Below are 15,007 nucleotides of genomic sequence, written 5' to 3' on the forward strand. Positions count from 1 at the left end.
TGCAATGGTGTCTTTAAGGTCAGAAAGTCTATTTTCACTTTCACTCAAATGGTTTTGCCAGCTTGCGATTGAGGTTTTAATTTCCTGTATATCACTTTGAATCTGTTTCATACATTCTATTTCTTTCCTAAATTGCTTATTCAGGGGTTCCATGATTTTTATATTTTGTTCTATTTTTTATCAGTGTATTCTTTAGAAACACTTAGTTGTTCTTTGATTATAGTTATCACTACTTTTTTTAGTTCAGAAATTATTTCTGATCCGATGTCTTCTATAGCTTTCTGCAGTTGTTTCTTTACTTCCAACATTATTATTTCAGAGTTATCAGGTGTGTGATTTCCAGTTTTCTCTATACTAGTGGCTTCTGCATTTGTACTGGATGGACTTGGGGCCTGAGACTGCATCTTGTTCCTTCTCTTTGTCATTTTGTATACCACTGTCTTCTGACCTTAGCACCAGGTCCGGATCTACAAAGTTCAGATTCCTCCAGGTGGGTGTTGCTTCGATCTGGCTGGGGTCTGGCTTCCTTGTGCTCCATTTCTTCCTTCTGCAACCGCTGGAGTTGAACTCTTTGTGTTACTCTGGCAAGATGTTCTGCTCCTGAATCAGCTGGGTGGGTCTTGCATCTAGCCTCTTTGCAAGGAGTTCTGCTGAAGGGTACACTGGGCCTGCACTCTGGGTCACATGAGGATCCAGTGGGCCCCAGGGAGACTCACTCACACACCAGGCCTGCCCTCTGGATCTATTCAGGATCCGTGGGACCCCAGGCAGTCTCACTCACATGCTGAGCCATTGCTCTGGATCTATTCAGGATCTGTTGGGCCAGGGTCATCTCACTCACAATCCGGGCCTGTGCTCCTGGGTCTATTCAGGATCCAGCAGCCCGTGGTCCTCTCACTCACTCCTGGATGAATATCTTTCTACTTTCAACAGGGCTGTACTCCACCCATAGTATTTTTCCCTCCCTAGTGATTGCTAGTGGCATACCAAGGTTTTGTCTTCTTCACACAATATAAATCCTTCCTAGGCTGAGTCTGGTGGCATAAACCTCTAAACCCAGAACTCTGGCAGGCTGACACAGGAGGATCTAAATTTTGATCCTAGCCCAGGCAACTTAGCAACTTAAGACCCTGTCTTTTTTTTTTTTTAAAGTAAAGTATTGGGTACAGAGTCTTGCCATATAGCTTGGACTCACAGTGATACTCCTGTTTTCTGCATCCCCATTGCTAGGATTAAAGGCATGCACTCCCATGCCCTGTTTTGTTGGCCAACTTGCTGGGCCCAAGGAGGGAATGGCACAACATGCGGCATGTAGTACAAGCAATTGAATCTGGGTCTTTGCACTTGCTAGGAAGGCATTTAGAATGCTGATCTATCACGCTTGTCTGACCTTGTCTTAAAATAAAAAATACAAAAGGTTGGGCGTATAGCTTAGCTTGAAGGTTCAACTTTCAGTACTGCAAGTACTAATACTAATGATAATAATAATCATTCCTAGAACATTATTTTTCTTGGCTTCATCACAGTACAATTTACTCACAACTTTCAAAGCGTTGCTTAACTTTACTGAGAGCCATCTTTGGGTATAACTATACTAGGCAATAGTTCCATGTTGTTATACAAGATTTATTTAATATTAGTGGACAATTAAGTATTTATGATATGTCAATTTCAGTTAAAGTTAAATTTTATTGAAAGGGAAGAAATATGCTCTAACTCATTCTCAGAGGCAAGTATTATGCTGATACGAAAACCAGAGAGGTCCAGACAAAAAGACAACTTCTGGCTAATCACTCCAATGAACACAGATGTAAAAATCCACAATAACATACTGGCAAACATAATGCAGCAAATCATGAAGAAGATTATGCAACATGGCCAAATGGGATTTGCCCCAGGAATACAGGGATGGTTCAGTGTACACAAATCAAGAAGTACAATACATCATATCAACAAGCCTCAAAAAATGGAGAAAAAAGCTTTTGAAAAAGTCCAACACTCATTCATGATAAAAACCCTACAGAAAATCAGAATGGTCTTTAACTCAATCCAATAAAAGCTATCTATGACAAACCAACAGAAAACATTATACTAAATGGACAAAAACTAAGTTTTTACTCTAAAATCAGGAACAAGATAAGGATGTGTCTATCACCACTCCTGTTAAATATAGTTCTGGAAACATTAGCCAGAGCAATTACACAAGAAAGAGAAATAAAGGGAATAAGGATAGAAAAAGAAGAAATGAAATTATCACTATTTGCAGATGACATGATAGTTCATGTAGAAGACCCCTAAAACTCAACCAAAAGATTACTAGATTTAATAGCCAAATCCAGTAGTGTAGCTGAAAACAAAGTCAATACTCAATAATCATTAGCATTCCTGTACACAAACAACAAATTCACTAACAGAGAAATTAGGGAAACCACACCTTTTATAATAGCATCCCCCAAAATGAAATAATTAGATATCAATCTAACAAAGGAAGTAAAACAGCCATATGTTGAAAATTATAGTACTCTGAAAAAGGAGATCAAAGAAAATATCAAGAAATGTAAAGATGAATGTCTGTTTCAGAAGAGAGGAGACTGGAGTTGGAGGCAGCCATGGGTGCCACACTAGAATTCAACCCATGTAGTGGTTGAAAAAAATTAAGCCTAGACACAGGACAGGTGAAGGTGGAATATATAGGGTCCCATGGAAAGCCAGCTATCTTTTCTCTAGTCTCATCAACCTGGCTCAGTAGGCTGCTCCAATCCCATTCCAGAGGAAAGTCAAAGAGCAAAATATGATGGTCATTTGAGCACATACATAGGAAACAAAACAGCACAGCTCCTTTGGAGACATTCTTCCTGTAATAGCAAAACAGGAATCAAACTCAAGGCTGTGAAAAAACATATGCTGTTTCCTTCTCTCTTTATTTTATTCTTGTTTGGTAGAATGAGTACATATACATCCTGATATAATTTTTTCAAGTCTGGATGGAGGAAGGTTAAATATGTAGTTGATCAGTACACTATTCATTGAGATTTGTGACCTAATGATAAGATACATTCTCAGTAAATAAGGTGAGCCTTTTAGCAAACTTAAACATTTTGTAAATTCAGTCATATTTCTATTTATGGTTTTAGTTAGTGCTGGTGCTTTTTTTTAAAGTCCATCAAAGATAATAAAGAAATCTTATAAAGAATAAAAAAGAAATGTAAAAATATTCCTTGCTCATGGATAAGAAGAACCAACATTGTGAAAATGGCCATACTTTCTAAATTGTTGAACAGAACTAAGGCAATGATATAGAATTAGAGAAAAGATTCTTAAAATTCATTTGAGCTGGGAGACATTACAATTTCTGACTTGAATCTATACTACAAAACTACTGCGATAAATTCAGCATGGTACTGAAAAAAAGAAACAGACCTGAGTATCAACTGAACAGATTAGAACATGCAAACACGGGGTTGGGGAGATTGCTCAGTAGAATAAGCGCTTCCCTAGCAAGTGCAAGGGCCTGAGTTCAATCCCAGTTTCTGCCAAAAAAAACAGCATGCAAACACAACTACAAACACACTCAGCCACCTTATGTTTCACAAAGGGATCAAACATGTTCATTGGAAGAAAGATAGTTTCAATAATAAATGGTGCTAGAAAAACTGTCTTTCCACTTGCCAAAGACTAACACTAGAATCGTGGCTATCACTGTGCGCTAAACTAAAGTCAAAATGGATCAAAGATCTAAATATTAAAAACAGAAACAATGAATCTACTAGAAAATAGGTAGAAAACTTAAAGACATAGGTGTACACAAAGATTTCATGAACAAAACCCAAATTGTACAGAAAATACTCAGAAGAATCTACAAGTGAGACTTCATCTTATTAAAATACTCTTGCATATCAAAAGAAATTACTAACAAAGTGAAAAAGACAACCCACAGAGTGGGAAAATACTTTAGCCAATTCTCTGTCATAGGAAGGACTCATATCTAGAGCATACAAAAAAATGAAAAAAAAATCAGACCTCCCAAATTTAAAGACCCAATCCAAAAATGGGGATCTGGGAAGCAACGTGTAGACCTCTTCCCTTTTGTGGCCATTGCTGGAGTTGCAGCAGCCAAAATGAAGTTTAATCCTTTTGTGACTTCAGACTGAAGCAAAACTGTAAAAGGCATTTCAATGAGCCTTCCCACATTCACAGGAAAATTATGTCTTCTCCTCTTTCCAAAGAACTGAGACAGAAATACAATGCTTGCTTTATGCCCATCTGAAAGTATGATGACATTCAGGTTGTGCAAGGACACTATAAAGGTCAGCAGGTTGGCAAAGTAGTCCAGGTTTACAGAAAGAAGTATACCTACATTGAACAGGTGCAACAGGAAAAGGCAAATGGCACAGCTGTCCATGTGGGCATTCACCCCAGTAAGGTGGCTATCACCAGGCTAAAATTGGACAAAGACCACAAAAAGATCCTGGAATGGAAAGCCAAGTCTCACCAAGTAGAAAAGGAAAAGGGCAAATACAAGGAAGAAACAATTGAGAAGATGCAGGAATAAAGTCTGTCTCTGTGCAACTTTTAACTAAAAACTGCTAAAATGAAAACAAAAAACCAAAAATGGGCATCTGAGATGAATACATGCTTTTATTATATATAAAACTGTTTAACATCATTGATTATCTGAAAGATACAAATAAAAATAACTCTGAGATTCCATTTCACTGGAAGAATGGGTATCATCAAGAAATTGACCAATAACAAATGCTGGAGGGGCTGTGGGAAAAAGGAAGCCTTCTTCACTGTTGCTGGGGGCATAGAGTGGTGTGGAAAGGCCTCAAAAAACTCAGACTACAGGTTTCATTTGACCCAGCTATTCCTCTGCTGAATATATTTCAAAAAGAACTGAAAACATTGTATCACAGTGATATATGTGCACACAAGTTTATAGCAGTACAATTTGTAATAGCTCAATCTTGTAAACAACCCAAATGTCCATCAACTCAGGAGTGGATAAAGCAGGTAGCATTTTTATAAAATGAAGATTACTCAGGCATAAAGAAGAATAAACTTAGGGCTGACCAGATAGCTCAGCAGGCTAAAGTGTCTGCTTAGGCAGAGTGCAGCAGCCGGGGTTCAATACCCCATGCGCTGTGCCAGCCCCGCCCTTGGGGCATGCAGAGCCGGCGATTGAGACTAGGCATGGTGGTGTGTGCCTGCAATCCCTGTGCTTAGGAGGCTGAAAACAGGAGAATCACTACAAATCCAATGTATATAGTGAGACCCTGTAGACTCTGTCCTAAATACATAAAAAAGAAGAAACGAGATTTTTATAGGTAAATGAATGCAACTTGAAGACTAACTTAAAGGTGAAATAAATCAGCCTAGCAAGTGTAAGCATCGTATTTGTCTCCCTAGTGCCAAAAGCTGAAAGAATAAATGAGATCCAAAATGTGCAATAAATATTGGGAAACTGTAAGAAGGTATTTAAAAAGAAAGAGAAAGTGGGATGGGGGAAAGGAGAAAAAAGCAGGAAGGGACAAGGAAAAAAATATACACATAAGATAATTAAGATAGCTATACTATTAATCTCTATTAGTTCATAAAGTTTTGTGTTTATATCTTCTGATCATTTTTTCATGCCTCTCTGAAGATAATAATAAGCACTGTACTTACTAACCATTGTTGCTCTCCATCTGGTTTGAAATTTTATATCATTGCTTTTAGTACATTTTTCCTTATAAAAGATACAGTTAAAATTTAAATGTCAAGGGGCTGGGGAGATAGCTCATGGAATAAGTGCTTGCCTGGCAAGCACAAGCTCCTGAGTTCAATCCCTGGTACCACAAAAAAAAATTAAATGTCAAGCCAGATTTTATGTTAATCATTAAAATTACAATAATTGGAGAATTAAGTTCAAAACCTCTCATTACCACTTACTAGCTATGTTATCTTTAAAAATCACTGCTTTTTAGATTTTTTTTTTGAGAAGGGGGTCTCAGTTCAGACTGAACTTGGACTTGCTACTTAGCTTAGGCTGACCTTGAATCCAGTAATCCTCCCCTGTTGGGATTATAGGTGTGCATCACCCCCCACACAGTGGGTCACTGCTTTTTAAATCTGTTTATTCATCCTTGAGTAGATGGTGGGGGCATACAAATACCTACTTTTTTAGCATTATTATGAGGATTGGACATATCATGGACAAGGAAACAAAAATTAATATGAAAATCTGGGGATGGTGGCATATGACTATAATTTCACCACGTGGAAGGCAGAGGCAGGAGGACTGCTATGAGTGCGAAGCCTCCTGGTCTACACAGATAGTTCAAAGCGAGTGTGAACTGTGTAGTGAGACCCTATTACACACAAAAAAAATCAACCACTGTCATAAGAAACATCATACACAAAAAGTTGATTTGGCATTCTGCCAGGTATCAAATAGATGATTTGATGCCTGGTTCAAATTATCCTGTTCTGGATAATTTGATAAATACTAGGTTACTGATTTATATAAGGCAATTTTCTGCTTACCTACTGCAATGACTGATGTTGTCCCTTCTTTTTGGAGTCTTTTATAAAAAGTAATCTTTATATCTTTTATTTTACTTTTAGACAGGATGCTATCATTATCACCATTGCTACTGAGGCTGATTCTAAGAGCAGCTTCTACTTCCTATCTTACCTACTTTATAATTTGCTGCTTCTGATCTGTTATACACTGGAAATCAAATGACCAAATTGTCAGTGTCTAAACTAAGAATAGAAAGGATTGAGCAGGAGGCTGAGTGATTCTCTTTTGGGGAAGGGCCCTATCAGACTATTACAACAATAGTCTGATAGCTGATCTTAGATGATTTACATCAGTCATGGTGAACCTTTTAGAGACAAGTGCTCAAGTGCAACCCAAACCCACTTTTTTTTTATCTCAAAGTACCAAAATTGCAATTAAACCTGAATGTTAAGGTTTTAGTTTAAAAAAAGCAATTTATACATTAACATGTTTTATTTTAAAAGAAAAACACATAATATGCATCTTATGGTTTGTGTCTGGTTGTCACCCCAAAGCCTCATACAGTCATGGGGTGGACTTCTAGATTTTGTGATTAATTCATGATCCAATGCTGGGGTTATGGGTGTGAGTGCCACACCCAGCCTGGGGTAGACAGCTTGGATGCAACATAAGGGAGAGAGGCTTGCTCTCTGCTGCTGCTACTCCTGCTCCCACTCCTCCCTTTGGGCTATGGCTGCTTTCTGCCAACATGAACTGCTTCCCTCTGCCATGTGCCACTGTGCCTTGGAATCAGCTGAATATGGACTGAAACTTCCACAACTGTGAGCTAAATAAACCTTATCTTCCTTATTTCTGGGTGTTGGGTATGCTGTCCCAGCACCAAGTGAAAAGTAATCGAGACACGTAAGTTTGCCACCATTCATTTAAGTTATTTTCACAATCCTGAACATATTTGATATAACCAAGAGAACCAAATAAATGGGAGAGTGAGCTAATACTATACAGTTTAGAAAGAGAACTTGTAATTCTAGATTTAATTATGTAACAATGGAGGGCTGTATTTTAGGAACACATTGGGAACAAGTATTTATCCATTATTGGAAAAATCTTGTAAGTTATCAATTTAACCGTGAAGGTGGTTAGGAAATTAACATGGATTGAACATCTATCATGTGGTAGGACCCCTGCACATATCACCTCAGTGCTCAAACCACTCTGAGAAGAATTATAATACTCATTTATGGTGATGTTTAGAAAGGCTAGAGTAATTTATTACAGCTGAAAAGTACTAGAAACAGAATTTACACTACAAGGAAATTTTTTTAAATCACTACAGAAAAAGACACATTGTCATTAGTCCCTACTTCAAAACACCTATTCCATTATTCTTTGCACTTTCTAAAGCAGTTCTGGAAGTTCTCTTTTGTGAATATCTTTGGTTATGCTGTCATGACTATCTCAAGCCAAAACATTTACATTTCATAGACATTTTGATTTTGGGGGAAGATACAGCAGCTGCATGATGACAGATCCAGTGAATAACACCACTGTAGGGACACATCACTGTAATGTCATTACAAGTGTGCCTTTCTACTGGATGGCACTCAGCAATAGCATTCACCAAATTTTGATCATACCTCATAAAGACACTTATGAAAGAGGATATCTAGAAGTGTTTCAGAAAGTGACAAGAATGATGAGATAAAAGTGTCTGAAGCAAGGGGGAGCATTTTCAGGGGAATTAATGACCATGTATCTTTTAATGTAATGTTTTTTGATATAAGCACTCACTATATATTTGGATCATATTGTACAAGTTTGGACTTTTTTGTCATATTTTTTTGGCAGAACCAGGGATTGAACTCAGGCCCTTGCGCTTGTCAGGGAAGCACTTATTCCACTGAGTCATCTCCCTGGCCCCTTTTTTTGTCTTTTTGAGATAGAGTTTCACCATGCAGGTTGGGCTAGGCTTCAAACATGCAGTGATCCTTCTGCCTCAGTTTCCCAAGTCATATTACAAGCATGTGCCACCATGCTCAGCCTGACCTATTTCAAATCTCAGTGTTCTTTGGCTCTAAGGTGACTTATAGGATGAACCTGACCTCCCTTTTGCACAAAAACTTACTTCTTCAATATCAGCAATGAGAACATGAATAGAAGATAGAACACTATTCATAATCAGAGCAATATATATATATATATATATATAATATTCAGGAATTAATTTTAATTATACACTTCTATGAAGAAAAAGAGAATTCTACAAGACATAAAGGAAGAGATCTGAATAAATGCAAGAGGTAAACTATGATGTTCAGATGGGAATACACACCATCATAAAGATGTTGATGTTCTCAAATTAACTTATAAATTGAATGCAATGTCAAAAAACCAACAATATTTTGGTGAAACTGATATTAAATTATAAACAAAAGACCATGAATTGCAATAATAGGTAGCACAATTTTGAAACAAGAAGTTAAGAATGCAGATTTGTCCTAACTGATATGAAAATAAATTATAAACCTTCAACAATTAAAAGAATGAGACATTGATCAAGGATCAAATAGGAAAGAGAATAAAACAGAATCCAGGAATAGATTCATATATATATATATATAGAAATCTGGGACACAAGAAGATAATAATAGGAATCAAAGGACAAAGAAGGTATCAACTGTGATCTTTTTTTCTCAGCATATATAGAATAAATATTCACTATATTATTTCCTGACATAGAAGACACTAAAAAATATAAGAAAATGTAGAAAAGTGTCTTTATGATCCAGCAATAGGGAAGAATTTGTGTGGTCTTATTTAGAACACAAAATACATATCATAAAGGTAAGTCAATGGGTTTGACAAAACAAAAATCAAACCCAGGTCTGAAAAAAAAGCTATTTCTAGCTGGGCTCAGTGGTACTTCTTTGTCTATAGTCCCAGTTACTCAGGAGCAGAGGCAGGAGGACTGCTTGCCTGTGAACCTTAGTGAGACCCATTCTCAAAATTAAAAAATGTTGAGGATATAGCTCAGTGCTACACAGTGTAATATATGTAAGGCTCTGAGTTCAATCCCTAGCTCCACAAAAAAACCCAAAACAAAAAAATCCCAAGCAACAACCCCCAACCATAGAACTGTGCATGAATATATGTCTAAATAAATACAGGAAAGATGGTGTCATGGTTTGTGTCTAGTTCTGACTCCAAAGGCTCATGCAGGCATGGGGAAGACTTCTAAAGTTTGTGATTAATTCATGATCCAATGCTGGGATTATGTGTGTAAGTGCTACAACCGGCCTTGGGCAGATAGCCTAAATACAATATAAGGAAGGGAGAGAGGCTTGCTCTCTACCGCTGAGCCTCCCTTTTTGCTCTGGGTGTTTTGCTATTTTCCACCAACATAAATGGCTGCCCTCTCCCATGTGCCACTCTGTCTTGGAGCCAGCTTAGTACGGTCTGAAACCTCCACAAACTGTGAGGTAAATAGACCTTTCCTTCCTTATTTTTGGGTGTCGAGTATTTTGTCCCAGCAATGAGAGAAAAGTAACTGAGACAGATGGCTAAAAAAGAAACACATATCCAAGAGTGGTAATAACTAGAAGAAGAAAGGAAAAAGTAACTGGATTGAGGACTCAGATAAAAACAAATGAAGGGTCATGCATGGACTGATGGATATCAAAGAATCATAAACTGAGGAAACATCTCAAAAATTATTTGCAATGTCTGAGGTCTAAGCCAAACATAAAACAAAAGTCTTCCCTTCCTGAAATACCATAAAAACATTTGTATAAAGGAAATGTCAAGAAAGGAAAAGACATAGGAACTAGAAATGGTCATTATCCCGTCACAGCACTTACCGGAGAACACAGCACATAAGCAGCAGATGTGTAGGGACATTAGCTGGATTGAGCATACTAGGTGTATCTGACTTCATACAGGCCAGGAAAGCCCGCATCCTTTTGTTCTTGTCCTCAACTGCTTTGCCCAGCCAGAGCTTCTTGAGGTTTGGGCAGGTCCATTCCCGAAATGTTAGCGCAGATACCAGCTCAGGAGTTTGAGGTGATTTCCCTTTATAGGCCGACCATTCTTTAAGAATCACTGAAGGAACTAGAAAATAAAAAATTAAGAAAAAATAGGCTGTAGAACATCTGACCATTTATATAGCTAGCTACCATTATCAGGCTCTATCACATTTCAATATCTTTCAATGTTTTTTTGAGACAGGGTCTCCCTATGCAGTTCAGGCTGGTGTTGAACTCACTATATAGCCCAGGTTGGCCTTGAACTCATGGCAATCCTCCTGCATCAGCCTCCCAAGTACTGGGATTACAGCTAAAGTGCCACCACACCTGGCTTCTTCTAAGTTTTTGTTATAATTTTTATCATTAGCAATAGTAACAGTAGCAAGCATTTATTAGGTAGTGGAATATGTTAAGTATTCTGCACATATTATACATTTAAGTCCTTTTAAAAACCATGAGAAGGACCTATTATGATGACATTATTAAAAATCAGCTGGGGCTGGTGAGATGGCTCAGTGGTCTAAAGCACCTACTTAGAACAAGCTTAGCAAAGCACAGGGACTGCGGTTCAATCCCCCAGCACCACATGCCAGCCAGCCCCGCCCCCTGGTGGGCTGAGCTGGCCACACACACACATGAATAGATAAATAAAATTTTTTAAAAATCAAGATAATTTTTTAGAAAAAAAATCAAAGGAAAATATCACATAGTTTGTAGTTATATTGAATTTAAGTAAACATACCAGGCTAGACAAAGAAAGAAGTCTAAGGAAGAATTATGTGAATATTTAGTTTCGTGATAAACTAAGGGTTTTCACAAAATTCTCTAAAACCCTATTATGTCATCATAATAGGTCCTTTTTGGGTTGGGCATACTGATACATGCCTATAATCCCAATTACGTAGAGGCTGAGGCAAGAGGATCACTTGGGCCCAGGAATTGGGGCCCAGCTCAGGCAATGTAGCTAGACTTCATGTAAAAAAATCATAACAATAACCCCCCAATCAAATAGTTTTTAGATTTAAAAAGATAGCAGACCAGAAAAATATGGCTTCTATTTACATCTCATGTTTCTAAACTCTGGTGATTGAACTTATAATACAGTGACTTTACTAGGTATGCCTGTAATCCCAGCATTAAGGAGGTTGAGGCAGGAGGATCACTGTGAGTTCAAGGCCAGTCTGGACTACTCAGTGATATCCTGTCTCAAAAAATAATAGTGAACTAGATACCCAGTCTCCCTCCCCATTTAAATTTTGAGATAAGGTCTCACTAAATTGGCCAGGCTTTCCTGAAATTGATGATCCTCTCAAGTAGCTGTAATTACAGGCATGTGCCAGTATATTCAGGATTTTCATCTCTTATATGTTTGATTTCTGTTTTTTTTTTTTTTTCGGAACCAGGGACTGAACTCAGGCCCTTATGCTTACCAGGGAAGCACTTATTTTACTGAGCCATCTCCCCGGCCCATAGATTTTCATCTCTTTCATTACAGATGCCTATAGTCTACTTAGTCACCCAAATTAGAGATTCCATAATCATACCAGAGTCCTTTTTCTCCTTAACCTCCCACACACATATTTTTTTACCAAGGTCCTACTGATTCTAACCCAGTCTTCATTTTACCAGTCTTTTCTAAAGCAACAAATAAGGTAATAGTTCTGATAGCACTTTTCACCTGACAGAAGTATCCAGGCTGTTTATTCCTACCTTCATCCTGTCTGTTCCTTCTCACACCCATCAGAATGCTCTTTAATTTTTTTTTTCAGTGCCGTGGAGCAAAACTCAGAGCTCATGCATGGTTGGCTGAATGCTCTATTGCTAAGTTCTATCCAGTGCCAGAGTGCTCTTTTGTAAATACTCTTCTTTGGCTGAAATCATTATAGATTCATAAGGAGTTGCAAAAACAACAGGGAGAAGTGCTTTGTATATATTACCTAGTTTCCTCTAATGGTTATATCTTAAATAATTATGACACCAAAGCTCAGGAATTGATATTATAACAATAAGTGTATGTAGTTCTACCATATTTCTTGACAATAAAACCAAAACAAAAAAATAAGCCCTAGCATGATTTTTCAGGACGTTTGTAATATAAGCCATACCCACAAAATAAGCCCTAGTTAAGATTGTCAGCCAGACGGCCACATTTCATACATGCACTGAAGCACATGATGGACATATTGAGTCATGAAGTACAATTAAATATAAATAATATTGACAATACTTAAAATAAATAATAAAACTTATAAGCAAGCATTTGTAAACACCGAAATGAGTGCCCTTGGATGAGAGGTAAATGCCTATGTAAACAGAGAATTCCAGACATATTGCCAAATGACCCATCAGAGTATAGACACAATGCACAAATAACATTCATACTTGATAATGAACACACATGGTTGTGTCTTATTGGGAGCATTGAAGCTGGAAATTGGTCAAATGTGGGATAGCAGGACAAGGCCTCAGGGCCTAAAGCAGTCAAGCTACCTCCATTGTGAGGAAAGTATCCTGCCTGGACAATTTTGGCTATTAGTCACTAGGCAACCTTGTGTCTTGTGATACCAACTTTGCAAAGGTATAAATAAATAACCCAACTATTGTTCTTTGGATCTTTTGCCCATCAGGGAAACAGGACTCCACCTGCACCCAGATCTTTCTTCTTGTTTATCTTTTCCTCATTCCTGCCATGGATTTTCCCTGGGATACACAGAGACACCAACACATCCCTACATTTGGTACTGGGACAGGGATATGAACTGTTTAATATGAATCTTCATCATTCAATTCACTGTGTGTTATAACTGATGTGCTTAATGCATTCATGTGAAATAATTTTGGCACCTATAACTTCTTGTTCTTTTTGTGTGGATGATCATTGCTGTTGCCACTCCAGTTTCCTAAGTCTTCCATTAATATTTGACATAATGGAACCTGTGAAGCTTACTCTGTAAGAGGCTGTGACTTGAGTGAAGGATTCATTTGTGAAAAACACTGACAGCTGTGTTGCCAATGCACTGAAGCAAGGTAAATGAACAAGAAATGCTTGTTCAAGGAAAGTTCTACTGCTAGACATGAGAGACTGGGGAATATAGTTCTACAAGAAATATACTTGTAAGAAATTTAGGAAAGAATTCAGGGATTGGAGAATGATGGATGATGTTCAAGAAGAAGATGACAACTGTATCTGAAAAAAAATTGGAGCTTTTTAAAAAAAATTTATTTTATTTTATTTTGAAAAGTGAAGCACAAGCAAATAGAGAAAAGGGCAGAAATAGGGTAACATACAACAATGTATGTGTTACAGATTTGCAAAACAGGAATAATGAACAAAGGTTTTTTTCCATAACTTTATTGATAAACAAATAGCAATGAGACAGTTTCAAACCAAATTGGTAGGACAGTTTCAATAATTCCCACATTGCATACATTCTTCCCAGTGGTTATTTGCTATACAATATGCAGACATGATATCCTATTTACAAACACTATTAGAACAAAGCCGTCTATTCACTAAGAGAATGTAACTATATATTTATCCTAAACATTTTGAATACACAGATAAAAAATGGACATTCAGCTCTATCCCCTTTTTTGTTTAGTTCTGTTAATTGAAGAGTACAGGTGTGTTGAACAGATCCAGAGCACAGGCCTGGGAGTGAGTGAGACGACCCAGGGCCGCGGGATCCTGAACAGACCCAGAACACAGGCCCGGAGAGTGAGTGAGACGACTGAGGGCCTGTGGGATCCTGAACAGACCCAGAGCGCAGGCCCGGAGAGTGAGTGAGATGACTTGGGGCCGCGGGATCCTGAACAGACCCAGAGCACAGGCCCGGCAAGTGAGTGAGAAGACCTGGGCCACGGGATCCTGAACAGACCCGGAGCGCAGGCCTGGGAGTGAGTGAGATGACCTGGGGCCGCAGGATCCTGAACAGACCCAGAGTGCAGGCCCGGCAAGTGAATGAGACAACCCAGGCCGCGGGATCCTGAACAGACCCAGAGCACAGGCCCAGCAGGGAGCCCTTCAGCAGAACTCCCTGCAAAGAGGCTAGAGGCAAGACCCACCCAGCTGATTCAGGAGCACAACATCTTGACAGAGTGATACAAAGGGTTTAACTCTAATGGCTGCAGCAGAAAGAAGTGGAGTACAGCAGCCAGATCAAAGCAACACCCACCTGGAGGAATCCAAACTTTATAGATCCAGACCTGGTGCTGAGGTAATAACTCTATCTAAGCTCTACACCAAAGGTCAGAAGACAGTGGTATACAAAATGACAAAGAGAAGAACAAAATGCAGTCTTAGGCCCTGAGTCCACCCAGTACAAATGCAGAAGACACTAGCACTGAGGAAAGTGGAAATCACACACCAGGTATCTCTGAAATTATAGCGTTGACAGTAAAGAATCAACTGCAGAAAGGTATAGAAGAAATCAGATCAGAAATAATTTCGGAACTAAAAAATGTAGTGGTAACTATAATC

The 15,007-nt window shown here is 38.3% G+C and overlaps 1 protein-coding gene across 1 annotated transcript in view; it reads right to left on the reverse strand.

Moving 5' to 3' along the window:
* The window catches only part of Fam120c (family with sequence similarity 120C), a 362,539-nt gene that overhangs the window by 171,054 nt on the left and 176,478 nt on the right, over nucleotides 1-15,007 (reverse strand). Inside the window, exon 10 of the mRNA XM_004647578.3 lies at nucleotides 10,363-10,612. Within this exon, the coding sequence (XP_004647635.1) occupies nucleotides 10,363-10,612 (250 nt within the window). The remainder of the gene's footprint in view (nucleotides 1-10,362; nucleotides 10,613-15,007) is intronic.

Source organism: Octodon degus, unplaced genomic scaffold (assembly GCF_000260255.1).
Source record: "Octodon degus isolate 3935 unplaced genomic scaffold, OctDeg1.0 scaffold00314, whole genome shotgun sequence".
Lineage (NCBI taxonomy): Eukaryota > Metazoa > Chordata > Mammalia > Rodentia > Octodontidae > Octodon > Octodon degus.